The 19,699-nt window shown below is 35.4% G+C and overlaps 1 protein-coding gene across 1 annotated transcript in view; it reads left to right on the top strand.

Moving 5' to 3' along the window:
• The first annotated feature begins 13,738 nt into the window (after positions 1–13,738).
• LOC124634149 (transcription factor collier) overlaps positions 13,739–19,699 on the top strand; it is a 52,310-nt gene continuing 46,349 nt past the window's right edge. Inside the window, exons 1-2 of the mRNA XM_047169572.1 lie at positions 13,739–13,877; positions 18,654–18,807. Coding sequence (XP_047025528.1) covers positions 13,747–13,877; positions 18,654–18,807 — 285 coding nt within the window. The 5' untranslated portion in view covers positions 13,739–13,746. The remainder of the gene's footprint in view (positions 13,878–18,653; positions 18,808–19,699) is intronic.

Raw genomic sequence — 19,699 nt, forward strand, 5'->3', positions numbered from 1 at the left:
CATTAGTAGAAGATTTCCTTTGTATCAGTAGATTGCTCTTTCAATAAAAAATCGAAAAATACCACCGCAATTAACACACAATTTTCTACACATTTTATACACACACAATAAGCCAACCTCCTTCAATTCCAATTTCAACTCTCTCATTCGAAACTTGAGATCTTAGAACCTCAAATTGGAAAATTTCACCTCGTGAGGTTCTCCCTTCAGAAATCCGTTGGTAGAGAATTGTCTTGAGATTTGTATTTAATTAGTGCGACCTCAAGTCGATGTGTGTAGGCGGATATTAGGCCTGCATACATAATGCGATGCTTTGCAAGCCATCCGACGCAAATAAGACGTGAAACGTATTTAATTGATAGGTTATTCTTGATAATTTGAGGAAGATTTCCAGCATCAGTTTTGGAAACTGAGTCCATTTGCCTTTTAAGTCTTATGAATATTTTATGAAAGTTTCCAGCTGTTCCCCTTAGGTTCCGCCCGCGTTCTGAGGGAACTAGTTCATAAGTAGTATTTCTCAGGCCCTACACCATATCTCTGTTTCATTAACATCGGTTTATTTGTTTTGGCGTGGAAGCGCGACACACAGTCTTACTTTCGCATTTACAATATATGTAAGGATGTTAGTGGTTGTCTCAACTTATTCAGAAGATGATTATCAAAGCAACCACTACACTGTAACCAAAGTAGGACACGTTCCATAGAAATTCATACCTACTAATGCGGTAAAAAAATTTCCAGTTATTGGCGACATCATCACATTTGCAATCGTAAGCAATGTTCAGAATTCTTAGTGTTACATAGTTCTAACTGCACCAAACACCTACAAACGCACGACAAGACACAAGATGTCGCTAATTAGGTCTGTTAAGTTAAACAAGTTGGTACACCGTCACTACCGACATACTAATTAAGTGATACGTTGTTCCTCTTAGTACTAAGTTGGTTCTAAGTTGTATTGTCTAAGTTTGGTTAGACCGAACTTAGGATTCCTTGGTTTAATTTTAATTGAGTTTGTTCAGTTCTTAAGTAGGTACATATTTTCATTTGTAGTTAGTCAGAACGGGTAGTCAGAAGCCAGTAAGTCTGACACCAGTCTAACCAAGGGGTATCGGGTTGCCCGGGTAACTGGGTTGAGGAGGTCAGATAGGCAGTCGTATCTTGCAAAGCACTGGTACTCAGCTGAATCCGGTTAGACTGTAAGCCGACCCCAACATGATTGGGAAAAGGCTCGGAGGATGATGTATTTTCATTTGTAGCTAATTGTATCTTAGATGAGTTTTAATTGTTGTGTTATGTGCACTTGATACTGATTTTTGCCTTCTATTTTTGTTAAAATTAGAGTAACTCTACACACTTCAGCTCAATTAATCACACTTCTTTTACCGTGAAACCATAACACGCAGCTTCCTACCTATTACATTCATAATGTCTGTTCTACACTTGTTAAGGTCAGTTCTACAGGGTCAGGACGCAGCTGAGTACCAGTGTTTTACATGGAGCGACTGCCTATCTGCCCTCTTCAACCCAGTTCCCCGCTCAATCCGATACCTCTTCTTAAGACTGGTTGTCAGACTTTCTAGCTTCTGATTACCTGTAACGACTGCCAGAGATGTTCAAATGACAGCCGGGATTTATTTATCGTGCCTACCAAAACCCAATTCGCAATTGTTAAGAACATAAAAAGCCACTAGATAGCAAAAATGAACAGATGCGTCACAATGCTTCGTTACGCCGACGCCTCGCGCACTCAATAAAAACATCATAATGAATCATAATGTTGCGCATATGCCACTTTTTAAAGGACAGCCGATCGGTTGGGTTGGTCTATGTTCTTTTGTTAGTATAAGAGCAAACTGTTGTTATGGCGTGTTGAGAGTTTGAAAGAAGCGTGGGCCAAATTATTTTAATTCTTTCTACCAGAATTTGTTCACTCATAATCAGAAAAACATTGAGGTGTCTTTTTTTAACTATCTACTCGTGTAAACGAATTATTTACCAACCAAATAATATTTATCTCAATATCCAATTCACAACTTTATTCTAGGCACTACCTAATACTTAATAAGAAATAATGTGTAGAAAAGTAAATTAAATTATGTAGTTGATATTCTGTTACATTGTACATATACATATTATATTGACATTCAGTTTAATCTTATGTACAAAAACATAATTAACAGAAGGTATATGAACCAAATCATCAGCTGTATGAGGTTTCTTCAGAATTATAATACTTAGTAGTCATTGTCCAATAAAAATGCAATGGCAACAAAAAATATCCAGTAGGTACGATATGGTCAAACCAGAAGGTCACTCAAGTGACTAATGGCGCAACAAAAAGCTATTTAATAGTGGGCCCATCCAGGCCATTATAGTTAGCGAACGGTGCTTATTAAAAATGTGGCCTGAATATCAAATTGCTATCTCTGTATTGTATCGCACCCCTAAATCAGAGGTACTGGGTACCCCTTGGTTTGTGTAGCCAGTGTAATAGTGAGCTATAGAAGATTTAGACATGGCAGTTTTTTTTGTTTTGCCGTAATTTTATTGACAGTGTACACAATTTTCTAACATTATATTTTCATGTGATAAAAAGCAGTAAGAAGTCTGCAATATAATAAAAATTATTTTAAGCAAGCATTTAAAATTCAAGTAGGTAACGAATTATATATTAAAAAAACATAAGTTACTGGCCAGCTTTATTTTTTCAGATGGGCTTATTTTATTTTCACAAGCAAAAACAATCATACAATTTTGTACGATAAGTGCTAAGAATCACTGTGATTGAAGTGGAAGAAATCTTACAAATCGTACGTCTATCATGATAAAAATATAAACGAAAAAATCTGCACCCTCTAAAACTTTAACGCTCTTCATAAAAAAGCTACAAGTCTGTGCAGCAGTTATCGAGGGCGCCACTAGCCCTAACGTGTCCTATTGTTTGTTGTTTTTTTTTTATAAATAAATTCAGTTGTCACATCTCAGATGATAAATGGTCGCACTGACATCGCGCTCATATGGCGAAATTCGGAGGAGCCACTTGAGCCACTTGTTAGTGTAGCGATGGTGCACGTTTTTTTTTAATAATAATTTATAATTTTATTTTCTTCATAATTAGAGTTTTTTGTTCTTTCCTATTTGAATAAACAGTTAGTGTCGTCTTAGGTTTCATCTATACTAGGTAATATATGTAGGTATAAGGATGCTTTATCCATAGGCGAAGAAGTTTCCGCGGCACGCGGGAGAAAACCCGTGAAACTCAAAAATTCAGTCTATCAATCGGATTTTATTAGCAAAACCATAAATACTATCGTTGTTTAAAATTGCGCATAAAAATATTCCTTCGCTTTCAATGTCACAAATAAATTAGCAAAGCAGAGGGTAAAACACTTTATAATATTAGAAAATATCTTTCGGAACCCATACGGAAAACGCTTGTGGAATCCATAGTACTGTCTCAGTTTAACTATTGTGACACGGTATATGGACCAAGACTGTACGAAAAAACCAAAAAAGCCATACAGAGAGTTCAAAATGCGTGCGTCCGATTCTGTTATCCTGTCCCTAAGCGTGCTCATGTCACGCCGTTTCTTAACGATACAGACACCTTAAAAATGGAAGCTCGTAGAAAAATACATCTCGCGTGTCTGGTACATAAAGTTATTTTTAAGAAAAGGCCAGCATACTTGTACGACAAGCTCGACTGGGTTAGGGACGTGCAGCAGAGATGTACCCGCAGGAGAGAAGCAAATAAATTAGTTATACCTGCTCACAGAACGGCTCAGTATAAGGGAGGGTTTAAATACTCTGCTACCAAGATATGGAACGATCTACCCCCTCCCCTTCGCAGTAGTATGTCCCAGGTGACCTTGAAAAAACATTTGAGTATATTATTTTTAAATAAACAGAAGTCAGAGTAACAACCTCCAAATAATATAATGTCAGTCATAATACCTCCTAGTATTATTTATCATAGTATTTTTCATGTTTTTATTATATTAAGATCATAAGTTCTTGTAATGTTTTCTTTTTTGTCAAATTCAGTTTAATGTGTGTTTTTTTTTTGAAGGATAAGTGCTTTTCATTTCATTTTTTTTTTATATAATTTCATTTCATTGTTTTTTTTTTAATTTCGTGTGCGCGCAGATGTGTTATATGTTACCTCAACAGTCAGGGGCCATCTGAAAATCAGTGCTGTGCATTAGCACAGCATATACTGAGATGGAACCCTTGCTACGCTGTATTTTTTTGTAAATGTATATTTTTTTGTGTTCATGTGTGTGTAGCAAAATAAATGGTTTAAATGGTTTAAAAGCATCTTGACAAAATAACGCTAACCGAATTCGAAGGTAGATTATTTCGTAAACTTAAATAAATAAACAGCTCGTGAATCCATTTGCTTCGGTTTCCGCATTTTTTCGGCTCCATTACAAGAACGGTGTGCAGCCAATTTGAAAATATTGAATAAGTAAAGCTTCCCGAAATATGAATGCAGAGATAAGTTTGATAACAGAACGGACACTTTAGTAAAGCTGTTGTTAATGGTTGGTTAGATTTGTGCCTACAGTTCGTGACATATCATGAAATGTTTTCTATGGCAAAGACAGTGGCCATTGAATTCCCGCACTTAGGTATACAGGTGGTACGTACACGCAGGTCTGTATAAAATTATATACTTAGGTATAGAGTAAGAAATGTTACATGTATTAAATCGCACAGCAATACTTCATAACTATTAGGATTTCCGTAGGTTCAGACTGAGATATTCGAAACATCAGCTTTGAAAGTTATTTCAAATCATGAATCATTGAAGATGTATTTACATTCAATATTATTTTGGTCTAATTTGGGCCCAAGTCGTCTCTTCATCACGTTGTGCCAGCTTTAATTACTATTATTGAGACTACTTGTCTCTTCTGTAAACTTTACTGTCGTATACTCTTTGCCGCTCACCAGAAGAGCGAACGCTAAACACATTATGACGAGTTACTGTGTTTTATCATGATGCCACTCCTCAAATATGATAACACGGGTCTGTGGGAAAATATACCATGGAAATATCATGGAAATTTCAACCGTACCATTAAGGCGATGTAGATGGACGAAGTATGCATATTTTGTGAGAGGAAATGGAAACTTCGGGTTTGGTTTTTTGGCCTTTTTTTCGACGTTTTATCGAATTTGTTGTGTTCAAGAGATCGTGTTTTGTTTGATTTTTTATTTGAGCTGCTCAGATGTTGTGATTTTGAGGTAAATAGAATAGATTAAAATATTGAGATTTTAATACCAAAGTAGGTTGCTTGAGTTATAGGTGTCTTTTTATATTTGTAAAGTAGGCCGATATTTGTAGGGAAAGAAGCATATGTAGGTATATATATATAGATAAAATATAGAGTAAAATTTGTACATAATAAGTACAACCAATAAAATGATGTAGACAATACAATGATACCTTTGTGAAAGATTTGGTATTATTTAACAAAATATACATAATTAGTACGTAGTATAAGATTAAATCGCATATTCGTCTGTCTACGACAATATTCTCAAACAAATACATTTAATAGCCACAAATATTCATGACCATTAATAATGAAAATTAATTTTGCCGTCTTTCCGCAAAACCGTCGCTGCACGACATCATATTCAAGTGAGCAGTTTCGTGAAAAAAGTCGGCAACTTTTACATTACAAACAAACAAAACAGTAGTATCGGTGTGACAGACGGCTAACCCTTTTACTGCGGACACAGGGTACATTAATACCCTTTTATGGGTTATTTGTTTTGTCAAAGACGTCACTGAAGACGCATTCGGAGTGTTACAACGGAGTATTGTGTCAAAATGTTTGTGGAATTCATTTCACAGCGTGTGGCTGTTTTTTTTTGAAGTTTGTGTGTTTTTTTTTCAGTCTTTCTTTTACTACTGATTTGACTATTGTCGATAATGATGTGCATTTTGTGCCGATTGGTGTGATTATTTGCAAGGGTTTTTTCGAGCTTTGGTAGAGTAATGAACGCACTTATAGCATAAGAACGACATACTTTGAATATGACAGCTTTATAAAAAAATAACTTTAGTTCCGCCTTGCCTGATAGTCTATTTAGTAAAGATTTGTCGAGCAACACAGTAAAAACTCTTCCGCTACTCATAAACAGAAGTGGCCAGTTTTTGTCACCAACCACTTAATAAGTGTGAACTACCGAAAAAAAAACCGCAAACCAAAAAAATAAAAATATACTAATCAATTGGTATCAACATCCGTTGTGAGCATCTGTCCGTTTTTGTCGCGGACATTTCTTGGAGGCCCTTCATAGAAAAGCAATCGGGTAGTCGTAAACGTTAAGGGTCTGAAAGTACCCCCTGGGGTGCTTGTAAAGGCAGGACGATGTTTCTTGACACTGCCAGAAAAAGTACCCGTTGGTAGCCCCTAATCCGGAGGCCGCGTCAAGGGGGTTATAAGGCCAGCAAAAAGTGTAATTTAAAGCTGACTTAAGGTTTCGAATTAAAATGAAGGAGGAAGTCTTGTCAGCTTGTTTCTTAACTGTAATGTGACTACTGTTTTGGTAGTTATTTTTGTAGAAATACAGGATCTGCGCTTATATGATATGATACAAATTCGTATTTGGTCCATGCTTAAATATACAAGTTGTATAGTTTTTAATTCTCGCCTTAACTTCCTACCTAAAGTTTGTTATGGTTTCACTTTGAAATGGCTGAATAGATTGGGATGGGATTTGCGGTGAAGCCAAGCAGTATTCAGGAGAACCCTAGAATTGACGTTATATCTACCCTTACTCAGTTATGTTAGATATTTTTATACAATCCAGTTTTAATTTTCTTCGGTTTAAAAAGGTTTGTCACGTGCAACATCGCTATTCATTCAACAATATCGATTAATATTCGCAGTATAACCTACACAATGCTAATTCCGATTTCCCAACTGTCCACGGTCCAGTTCCTAATACAATAGTTAATACGATTATAATGCTTGGATCTAGATCCTATTGTTCCAATAAAGGATGTTCAGGAAATCGATTTGTATGCTGAATAAGATTAGCAGCTTTGACGGGTTAGAATGTGTGTAGGAATTACGAGTATGTCTTAAATATTTTTTTGTATCCATACTCATATTTTAAATGCGAAAGTAACTGTGTCTGTCTGTCCGTCTGTCTGTTACGCTTTCACGTCTAAATCACTAAACTGATTCTAATAAAATTTGGTACAGAGATTGAGTTGACCTTGAGAAAGAACATAGAAAAGTTTTTATTCCGGATTTTTGAAGAATTCTCTTGGAAACGCGATATAACCGAACTCTACGCGGGCGAAGCCGTGGGCGGAAGCTAGTTTAAAATAAATTCAGTTAAAGTTTCTTACTATTGATTAGCGGTGAAGGGATATGTCAACTGCAAACGTTTTCGAAGAAGGCTGCAATCATCAATTCAGCTTGAACAAGCAACCTTCTCTGTGTGAGAAGAGGTATATGCCCGAAAGTGGTGCAGTAAAATATTATTTCTACGTACTTCTTGAGCAGTTGGGTAAATGTGTAAGAAATGTCTACGACATGATATTTAGAGTGTTTGCAATTCTTGAAATTCACCTAAGCACTTTCTTTTCAACCGGAACGCGATACTCAGGTGTAGGTATCGAAGCTTTTTCAAGACTTCTTACCCAAAGGGACGTACATTTTTTCCTAAGATATACCGTAAAGAAACAAATGAATATCCAACTCCATTTACAGACCTTTAAGTACATTACTTAAAAGACCATCTAAGTGTACATAAGAGATATACATCATACATCTTAACTTAAAACAAGCACCGATATTTCACGTACCAGGCAAGTCTCTAGGCGCTGTAGGCGTGGCTTGCTGTGGGCGTGGCGAGGCGAAGAGGGCGGTCCCTCTGAGGCCTCCCAAAGCACTCAGGCCCGGGAGACGAGTGCCAACTTGTTTGGGCCCTGTTGTTGAACTTCGATATTAGTCATTTTACGTATCTCTAGGTACCTAAATTGTGTACTTACCTACTTGTCAATCTTGTAAATCTATTTGCAATGCATATTGTTAGTCTGTGAGTTTAAAAACTATGTAGGTACGAAAAAAAAAACAAAGGAATGTCGTTTCAGCATTTCACGAATTGTATGCGTGTCTGACCATTCAAATGTACCCAAGTAATCACATTTTTGCAATTAATAAACCCATTTCAACTTGCATATAATTTATAATCGATGGCCTAAGGTGCTTGATTCCTAAACAGTTGAATTATAATCATAACCTTTTTTGACAAGGGTTGTTCACAAGTCAGTTAAACATTATTGATTATGTGTAACATCATGAAGATTCTTAGTGATATCATTCGTTAAAAATTTTTTTCCAACATAAGAATTTTTTGTCACCAGCCTTATATGGTAAAATTGGTAAGATCGATACTAATATTATAAATGCGAAAGTAACTCTGTCTGTCTGTCTGTTACGCTTTCACGTCTAAACCACTGAACTGATTTTTATAAAATTTGGTACAAGAGTTGACAGATTCAGAAAGATGACATAGGATAGTTTTATCCCGGACTATTGAAGAATTCTCTTAGAAACGCGATATAACCGAACTCTACTCATTGTTAAAAAAAATCTCATATAGGTATGAGCCTACTGTACATAGTTCAAATAATAAATCGATCGTTAGGCCAGTCTGCAAGTCTGGGTTCGCATCTATTTGCAGCGTCCCGATTATGACAGTAATCTCTAGTGACCGTGCTGCTGCGGTTTCTAATTTCAGAAGCCTTTTAATAGCCATTATTGCCATTATTGCATTTTATGAGGATGTGGGTTCGATTCCAGGTCAGGCCAGTACCAATGCAATTTTTCTGTAAGTCTGTATGTACTTTCTAAGTATATCTTGGACACCAATGGCTGATAAAAAGGTGAAGGAAAACATCTTGAGGAAACCTGGACTATATAGTCTGAAATCACCAACCCGCATTGAGCAACCGTTGTGATTAACGCTCAATCCTTCTCCATGTGAGAGGAGGCCTGTGCCTAGCAGTGGGACAATAAAAAGGCTGTAACAGTTACAGTAACAGTGATTAGGTACTATAAAAAATATTGGAATTTTCACGGTTTCATCGTAACTAGGTATTCGTTTAATTGGTTGACTAACATCTGAGATTCACTGTTAGCTATAATACCACCCATTGTGTCACGTGTGTTTTAATAACTTTCATTTTCTTAGAACTTATGGAAGTTAATTAAGTATTTTTTACAGACTCAACTTAGATACAAGTGTAAAGTCGGGGTAACATTTTTTTATGGCCGGATAGGTAATAAGAAAATAGAAGAAGATAGAAGAGTATGGAAAGAGAAAACATGCTGCGCCGACCCCAAATAAAATTGGGATAAGGGCAGGAGGATGATGATGATGATGAGGATGATGATGATAGGTAGTAAGAAATAGCATACTTATAAGAGAAAGTTTGAAAGTGCTACCAGTAACAGAGAAACTACGTGGCAATAGTTTGTCACGGAATGCCCTTACCATATGATATGTGGCGATATGAGTAGCATGTTGATGTAGCATGGAAATATTGAGCATGAATGTCGAATGCAGGTCGCCTCCAACAGGTATCTGTGGAGATCTAAGGGGGAGGCCTATGTTCAGCAGTAGACGTCCTATGGCTGAGATGATGATGATGATGAATGTCGATAGGTAAAGAGGAAGAGGATAGATTTATGTGTAAAAGACGATTTAGCTGCAAAGAGCGTTTCCCTATGTGATGACGTCAGTTGATATGAAGGAATAGACGAAGAAGACATGCTGCAGCCACCCCTAAAGATAATTGGGTTAATAGCAGTGGTATTATGATGGTGTTGGTAAGTAATATTTTGTTCTAATGTTTATGCAGCTCCTTTGTATTGAAATAGGAAAACGTTTCCTAATCTTTATACGCATAATGAGTAGAGTATTAAATGAGAGAAAAGTATGAAAGTTTTGTTGTATAAATTCAAACTCTTCTAGCTTAAAATTTTTCGATAGGGAAATTGGCTTATAACTTAATAATACGTATAGTTACAGCAGGTATTTATTAATCAACCACCAGAAACCAGAAACTTCAAATAATACCAATTAACCCTTTCGTCAGTAACAGCTAGGTGTACCAACGACAGAGTATTTATAATCCCCCATCAAATAATTCCCAGTAGAATTGACGCCGGTTTGCATAACCATGGTTTTGAAATTCACACATTTGAATTTTATGACTGTCGTTTGTACACTGTTTGTTGCATACAGATTTATCATTATTTTTCGAAAAGGAACGACAAATTATTAATGTATATAAGTTTTATGGGTATAAAAATGGAAAATAGGTGTCTACGTAAGATAGAATATCTATGAAGCCAACTAGCATGTAAAAAGTACAATCCAGTTTTGTTACAACCTTTTTTGGTACCTAAATATCCATATTTTTAAACAACATTAAATAAAACAAGGTTTCAGTCTGTTGTACGATCATGAAATTTCCTCACGGCGAATACATCAACATTATACAGACTTTACGTGTACGAATATATTGAACCGTAAGATATAAACAAAGAACATAGTTAAACATGTCTCTTAGCCATGTCTGTTTCAAAAAAATCTGAAATTTATTTTAGTTTGACATCATAAATCAACAGTGTTCGTCGTGGCAACGACACAGAAACGTTATTTTAACAGCAGCATTAGCATGCCGCGATTTGTTCACGCTCAAACATACAGAACACTTTACATATAATTAATGAGGCGACAAAACCTCATCTCGGTAGCAGTTAAAGTCAATTCCCACTGAAATTTCATCATCGTCAATCTAACTTGGGTTTAATAAGTAATACTCGTGGCGTGGCCCGTCCCAGAGCTGCTCCACCGGAGAGATACTACGTCTCATCTATCCCTCTGTCCCTTACTGGCGCGCGCGTGCCGCGGTCTCAGAGGGAAACCTCGCACCGTCCCTCCATTACCATAATACTCGCCTATAAATTCACTCGTGTGTTACGAAATTTTAACACTAAAAATCTAAAATATTTTTTACATTCCAATTTTAGCTTTAATATCAAGTCTTTTTTGAGTTTTTGAGGAAATGTCGGTGTGTAAGTGGCGCCACCTGTGCCGGTGTATCCGTCCCGCTCTGGAGGCGAGGGCGTGTCCCCAGGGCGCCTCCCACAGTCCGCGGGGACGGACGGGGCGCCGCGAAGCTCGGGCACTCGGCGCCGCGCTCCCGCGACGCTTGTTAGTGTTCCGCAAATTCACAACGGGATCGCCCGCACAACCGGGACTCGATCCCTGAACGCACATACGATAACACAGAGCCGCCTATCGGATAGTTATACAACAGATACTTAGTACGAAGTTGGCAATTTTTTAACGAAACGTATATTCGATAGCGAATGATTTTAGTGTTATTTTCCTGAGGTTTTCTTGTGATTTTGAATTTAAATATATTTGTGGTATACCGTCTTCTGTATAATGCACTCTTGGACGTAAAACTTTTTTTTCCAAACACCACAAATAATTCTCAAAAGCTTTCTACCATTACATTTTTAATAACTACAAATAAAAAGCAGTGCAATAAAAACAAAATTTGAATTTAGACCGCGTTTTTCGTCCGCGCTCGTGATTTTCCGGGGGTGTTCGTGCGCTCTCGGGCGCGTAATCGGGTGCGTGTCGTGATTCGAGATTCGGTCGGACGAGTTGAACGCGGCGGGCGGGTACACGGGATCACCGTGGCCGCCGCTGGAACTCGACCCCGTGGGATGGGGACGAAAGCTGTACCCTTCGGGAGCACCACGATCTTCAGGTATGTACGGAACTAGAAAAAGTTAGCTGTATGAATAGTTTTTGTCTTGTAAGGATTCATAAGTAACTATTTTACGACGAAAGATTTCGAAAACTGATCAAAAATTTGAAAATTGCAAGCTTTTCAGAACTAAATGTAAAAACTTTTAAGTTAATTACGGAGATGTGTACAATTCGAAATAATATCGATATAATATTTTTATTTGAAGTTCCTTGACATAGCATTGATGATATACTTAGTTATAAACTTACTTTTCTTTACTTACTTTCATGTATGTGTGGTTTAAATAACTCAAAGTTTAAAATTTGGAGAAACCGTCAAATGAAAGCAAATCGAAGAGAATGTAAATTCGAAGTGTTGATATAATCAAGTCTACGGGATCGTCTACGGCGTAGCATAACAAATGAACGTAGCAGCCGTAGCAATTATAGTTCGGCCATTCAGAGAATGCGTTCCTGACACGTCGCGATTGAACTGACGACGTAATAACATTCATTGATTATTGATATAATAATGTTGTTTTAATGCTCCTCAATTGTTAAAACGGTAAACAACCAGCAAAAATATTTTTATCGTAACTGCAACGCCATTGCAAAGTTACGTCGTCAGTTCAATCGCGACGTGTCAGGAACGCATTCTCTGAATGGCCGAACTATAATTTGCCGACTAATTCAGTAGCGTCTTACAGCGATAAGTAATTTTATGTTATAAACCTTAAAGTATAAAGTTGTATGAACAGTAATAATACTTTTTGAGCATTTTTTAAATTAGACTGTAATTTGAAATAATAATAACTAATTTAACTTTGTTTATTTACTTTGTTCTATGATATAGTTATAAATGTCGGTTTTATAGAGTAAGCAAAACTTTTATATTAACAGACTTAAGTTTTCATAAATTTTCAATAGACAGGTACATCGTTGAAAATTTGGATAAAAGTGATAAGTTTACTCCATAATGATAAAGATAAATAAAATACCATCAGTTAAAATTTAACTGTATTGTTTGTCGTATGTAGTTAATACATAAAAGTATTTCTTATATAAATAAAGTTGAGATTATTTTACTTATGATAATGTTTCTTGATTTCTATATCTAGTAAAGACTTCTTTAGAAGTAACCATTATAAAGCTGATATGAATACATTTAATTATCAAGTCCAGTTTTTTTTTTTTAAATTCTTGTTGTCATCAATTAAAAAGTTATGTCTATTTTCCGTAAATAAAGATATAATTCATTAATTTATTTAACTCTAAACAATCTGTAGGTACAATTATTTAAAAATATTTGACTCATTGTTGAGAGTAGTATGTTTTCATAAAGCTAAAACTCAATATAATTATATCAAGTTTTACTAAGCAGCATTAAAAGGATGTTAACTTAAAACATAAAGGACCTAATATTGTTTTAACGTCTAAGGTTTTAAGAACATACCTATTAGAAGTTCAGTTACCTACTCATTGCCTAGTCACCTGATATTGAAGTAAATTAAAAACCTTTTTGCAATCTTTTATAATATTTACACATCCTCATTATATTAATGACACCCGATGTTTTATTTATTAAATCTTTTAAAATAATTTCAATTTCTAAAAGCTTTTGCTGGAGAATGTTTTCCGCCATTTATTTCCAGTAAAATCACATGATGGAGATGATGACTGTCATAAAGATAATAATTATACTCAATTCATAGTCCGTTCTTTTCAACTCATTTCAATTCTTCACTCAATTCATTGACAACTTTGTTCAGTTCTCATTTCCCATATTTATTTATTAATATTTCATGCAAGTTTGTACTCTGGCGGACTTAACGCCTTAGGCGTTTTCTCCCAGTCTACCTTTAGGTGGTGGAGAAATAGCAATGGAAGTTGAAGGTTCTATATTCTGTTCCTAATAACACCATATTTCCAGGCGGACTGATGTTCGGCCTGCACCACCAGGAGGCGGCGGGCGGCATCCACGCGCAGCCTCGGGGCCCCGTCACCTCGCTCAAGGAGGAACCCCTCACCAGAGCTTGGATGACACCCACTTCACTAGTTGATAATACCAAGTAAGTGATAAGATAATTTGGGGGTCTTTTCGGAGATTCGACTTAAGATTTGTTGCAACCATAGGGATAACTTTTAAAAATTTGATCTTTGGTTTGTAGGTATCAAATACAAAGTCTTTGTTTTCAAATTACATAATTTTTGTACACATTCAAATTGAGAACCTCGGCCTTTTTAGGAAGTTGGTTATTTATTTATTTAACTTTATCCAATATTTTTTTATATGTATTAGTTAGTTGCCCGACTAAAAAGAAAGTAAAGCTTCTTTGGAAGAAACTGAGGAAAACAGAAAACGTCATAAAATTTATTCACACTTAACCAAACCTAAACCAGATTAGAATTAAGCACCTACCTAATTTGTTGAAAAAATATTCGTGTTACAAACTACCCTTATTTGATACTTAGCTAAACCATTTAGTGGGCGAAAAGAGCATCGCGCTAAACTTATTAAAGCCACCGAAATTACATTACGTTCGAACTCAAAGCAAAACGAATGTTCCCTATTTGACATTAAATAACTGTAAGGGATTAAGTTCGGTTCCTAATGCGACTTTTTGGGGGTTGCTGTCAATCAATATGTTTGTCTGTACGGTAAAAGAACAACTGTGGATGAATGGAACTACCAGTAGGGAACATTATTTAGCTTTTATTTCAAATATTGTAGTAATTTTATTTCCTTAAATATTGTAAAACAAGTCCTTCAGTACCTGTGTGTCCATTTCATTATTCTTGGTAAAATCAAAAAGTATTGAACGGCAATTTTCATGCGGTTTTCAGTTATTTTGAAGTAAATCATAACTTGAACCTGCCTACATACAAACACAATCGTCGAAGTCATAGTACCATGAAGAAATTGCTAATTATAATCAGCAACACCACATGTTAAGTAAAATATATCTCATATAATTATTATCTAAACGAAAGACAAACGAATTATAAATATTATTACTGGAAATATAAATTCACAATTAAATATACAAATTATAGGAATACAGAAGTACAGTCACCCGCACTAAAAAGCAACCACCGCTAAGACACAAACCTATAAACATATTTTAAAACAACAGATTACTAAATTTACACAGAGAACCACCTGCCCCTCTATACATCCGATACATACAATGACTCTATTATCACGCGGTGCCCAATCAGGGGCGTACAAATTTCGCACGGCCCATAATGAAGTATGCGGTAACAAGTGTGTATTCATAAAAGCAAAGGGCGCTATAAATCATAGCTTGCGATGCGGGGAGCTAGTGGATACAGAATTTTGCGTGTAACTGTACCCGTGTAATTAACACTGTGGGACAGTTTTGTGTTCAATGATCTAGGTGTTAAAGTTTATTATTGGTTAAATTATTTAGCTTATACACTTTTCTATTGGAACTTAGCTCAAAAATGTACTAGATATTACCTTTTGCTGCTCAATAATGGTAATAACACCAAACAACTTAGTTGATCTTTTACTGGATTGTGATTTTTAAAGTGATTTGTAATTAATTTATATTCTTTTCTTTAATACAGTAGCAGCCAGTGAGTTGATGCGTGTTACCAATATGAGGTAGCTGGAAGTAATTCCATATCTTACATATTCCAACTTTAATGCAAAGAATAAGACTTTTGCAAAGAGCATATTATAATCAAAAACTTAATCGCAAACAAAATCATCATCATCATCATCTCAAATTCAATTTCGAATCACAACACATTTTTACGACTCCAATACTTGTAACTTCATTATTTATTCAAACTCATAATTTAGGCCGTCGACTAACCAACCCATACATTTTATGATAATAATGAACTTATGCAACAATAAACATTTGGTGTTCTATGACGTATTGATGTACCGACTGCGAATTACGGAGGTATTGTGTTTGCACAGAATCGTAAAGGACCCTCCCGACATCTGTCGAGTTTTGGCCGACAGTACCGTTCTTAAAATGTTTACTTGGACTGTTGAATGTTTTTATTTGGTTATATGTTGTTTGTTTTTCTGTTAGTGGTTAGATATATTTATTAGCATTTTTTTGTACTTTACTTACCATTTCTTAAAAAAAAATTAGAAAGATCGGTAGGTATAATGGAACGCCTGATGATAATGATTTAAGATCAATTAAGCTACTTTTGTCATTGAAAATATGTTTTATTTATTATTTATTTATAGGCAGACAAAACCTCTATTCGTTGCAACTTTACCGGAATCTAAGTCTTTTACCAAATTATAACAAAGAGAGGGGTTGAAAAAATGCCCCCAAAAAAAAAAAAAAAAATAACCATACCAATAAGTAATTAATTAAAGTAATTGCCAGCAATCACCGGGTCGTGGGATGACAAATGTTGACAGATAGCCACCCGTCGGCGATGACAGGATCATTTGTATAGCCACTGTAAATCATTAGGCGCACCTCTGTACTCGCGTTTTTAATAAATTACGTTACTACGTAATGATCCGTCTAAGAGTGGTTGTACACGCAAATTGTAATTGTTTTGTATTCTAGGACGCTTTGAGTGATTAGTTCTTTTTAATTGGTCTAGTTTTTGTAGGGGCATGTAAATGATAATGGATAACCATAATTTTATTTCAGTAATCACAAGTAGAACACGATGTAGAAAATACCATTATTGACTAGAACATTCGATACTTTAAACCACAACAAATTCTTGTTAAAAGGATAACTTAAGGAAGGAAAGTTTCAATAATTCTTCAACAAGAACATTCAACGTACAACGTGACACACTCCCAAAAAAACAAAACCAAAACAAATAAAACACGACTACAATCCTACACATGTATAAAATACCAATAAAAATACAGTCTAAAAAAATCGCCAAAGATTGACAAAACGCGCTCGATCTGTAAGCGGAAAAAGCACTACGGCCTAATCGCGAACGCGCCGCCGAAACTGGTTACGATAAATAAAACAATGTATCGTCGCGTACGAGAGTATAAAATGGCAATCGCGAAACCAATTTGTTTACGCAAATTCTGCAGCGGGGAGAGATGAATGGGCAACCATAGCGTAATACGGTCCTGGTAATGTTGTAGTGTTGGTACTGCGGTATCGAGGTTTGAAAGCCGAAAATTTTAAGACGAAATCAGATTTCGACTTTCGGCAAAACCTAAATAATATCTATCATAAAATTACAGATATTGGTAAGATAACTATTGCAAATGAAAAAAGGCAGAAATTTCGAATAAGTGGCCATTAGTAGTACCTAAATATTTGAATTACCATTGCCTATCTCGTTTTCTACTCAAACAAACAAAGCATGAAATAATTTTGTAACAAAAATAACATATGATCATAAATGTGACGAAAACAAACCTCACATAAACGACTGTTAATTACAAGACGAAGTAACTAGTAACTAGTATTAATACATGTACCAACAATAAGTACTTGGAGCAAAATAGCACTAGAACATCACTAGCTAGCTTCACATTTACAGGCAACAACAATGAGAAATGAGACCGAAGATTTGATGAACTGCGCACGTTTGAAATGTTGCTCTATCGATGCATTTATTGAACACATTGGCAAATCACATACTACTTTACATTAAACACAAAATCAACCTTATTACCTTCAATTTAAGGGTCATAGTGAATGTAATCTCGTATTGTTCTTGTTCGAAATTCGAACAGCACGTGTCGATATCGATGTGTGTGGCACTATTCGTACATCGTCACTTCATTAACGTTATCGATATTTTAGAATTGCTTCCGACTGTTAATCTTACATATTCCAGAATGTGGATAGTTTTACCTACACGAATTGACTTCAGTTTGAAAACTTTATACATAGAAATATTTTTCGCACATTGACTTGAATTCTCATAAAATAATTATTGGCAGTACCACAAGACAAATATGACAATATAAAGTAACTGTTACCATTGTTAGAAAATTATGTCATCAGTACATAATAGCCAAAGGGTTAACAGTAAAAAAAATTACAGCTTCATTCCCACTAACGGTGAAGGCAATAAATCAATTTTAAGAAGGCTTATTATCTATTCTTTTGTCTATCGACTGTTTTTGTATAGTCTGTGGTCTGTCACAAAAGCGCGCTAAACAGTTTTGGTGGCTGTCTATTGACAAATTGCAGTTCGGGAATAAAGGAACGGTGAAAGAAATGTGATATTTATGATCCCAAAATGTGGGTTCCGGATTTTTTGTTACCAAACTTCATGGTTAATTAATTATTTGCAGCGTCACTGTTGGTTTGTCACTGATAGTTGATTATTTACAAATAACTTTTTACAATATCTTAATAATAAATATACATATACAACATACAACTAACTTATACTACTTATCTTTATACAAAACTAAAAATAAAATACTATATACAAAATATATATAAACATAAAACATAAAATATAAAAGAGCATCGATCAGGCATCAGGTTGATTATTGAAAGTAATTCTAACATCCTTTTAGAGTTTGGATACCAAATAATTGTTAATAATTAAATGTAGTAGTTTTAGTAGTAGGTAGTAGTTTTTTTTATTAAAATATACCTACTTGTAGGTACATCGTGATAGTGTTCTGTCCCTGTGTGTAACAGATTCATAAAAAGAAATATTTATTATTAACTTTGCCGCTTGGTAGGTAGTCAGACTGTACAATTACATAGGCAGGTATTTTATGCGTGTTCAGGTAGACATTATTTGACCCCTTTAAAATAATGTTTTGACTCTTTGTTTTGTTTCTTTATTATATGTTTAACCTATGAGGAATATTAATTTACCTATTTTTCTCCTAACAGCAGCGTAGGCGTGGGTCGAGCACACTTCGAGAAGCAACCGCCCAGTAACCTGCGCAAGAGCAACTTCTTTCACTTCGTGGTCGCTCTGTATGACCGGGCGGGACAACCCGTCGAGATCGAACGCACTGCCTTCATCGGGTTCATTGAGAAAGATCAGGTAAATTATACATTTATTTCAATAATATGATTAAGCTTAGGATTCAAACAAATATTATAAAGCTGAAGAGGCTATTTGTTTGAACGTGCTAAGCTCAGTAATTACTGGACCGATTTGATATTTTTTCAATGTTAGATGACCTATTTATCCAGGAGTATTTTCTACGGAATGCGGAATCTGCTAAATGATGCTAGTTTATTAAGAACAAAAATCCTATCATATTTATATTTTTTTCAGGCTCTACTCAAAGATCGAAATTATTAATATCATATTTTTTACATTATCCCACAAGCAACAGTAACAAACGCCCGATTACGCCGTCGTAGATTTAAGAGGACGAATTGGAATTTTTCTCAGTAAATACAAAACGGATCAAAATACAACTTGGTTACCTGAAAGTTCATGATATAAACTTTATTTTGTTAGACGTAGAAACATGATTAGGTAACTTTTATAACAGAGTAAAATATATCAAACATACCTCTTTTTAAAAAGAGATTCACATATTATGGGCAAACGGGACCGATTTAAGCCTCTTAACTTTTTTAGTAGTTGAGTATATACATACTCTTTAAAATTGTAGAAGGAATTTTTATCAAATTATCATTTCTAAATAATAAAATTACAAAACCATTTTGTCGCTTACGACTTTTAGTTATAAGCTAGCGCGCGTATTGTTATCCTCGCCCCGCTCAGACGCTCTGACCCCTTTTGGCGCCTTAGATGCGCGTGCCGGTTATGGAATTATTGTTGACCAATTCGTCGCCTTAACTAAATAACTTTCAACTTAGCCCCTTTCAATACGGCGTCATATTGTTAGTTTATCAAGGAACGTTCGAGACGAGATATATATCGCGATTCTCTGGTTCATCAATCAGGATCGGCCCGACAT

The sequence above is a fragment of the Helicoverpa zea genome, chromosome 10 (assembly GCF_022581195.2).
Source record: "Helicoverpa zea isolate HzStark_Cry1AcR chromosome 10, ilHelZeax1.1, whole genome shotgun sequence".
NCBI lineage: Eukaryota > Metazoa > Arthropoda > Insecta > Lepidoptera > Noctuidae > Helicoverpa > Helicoverpa zea.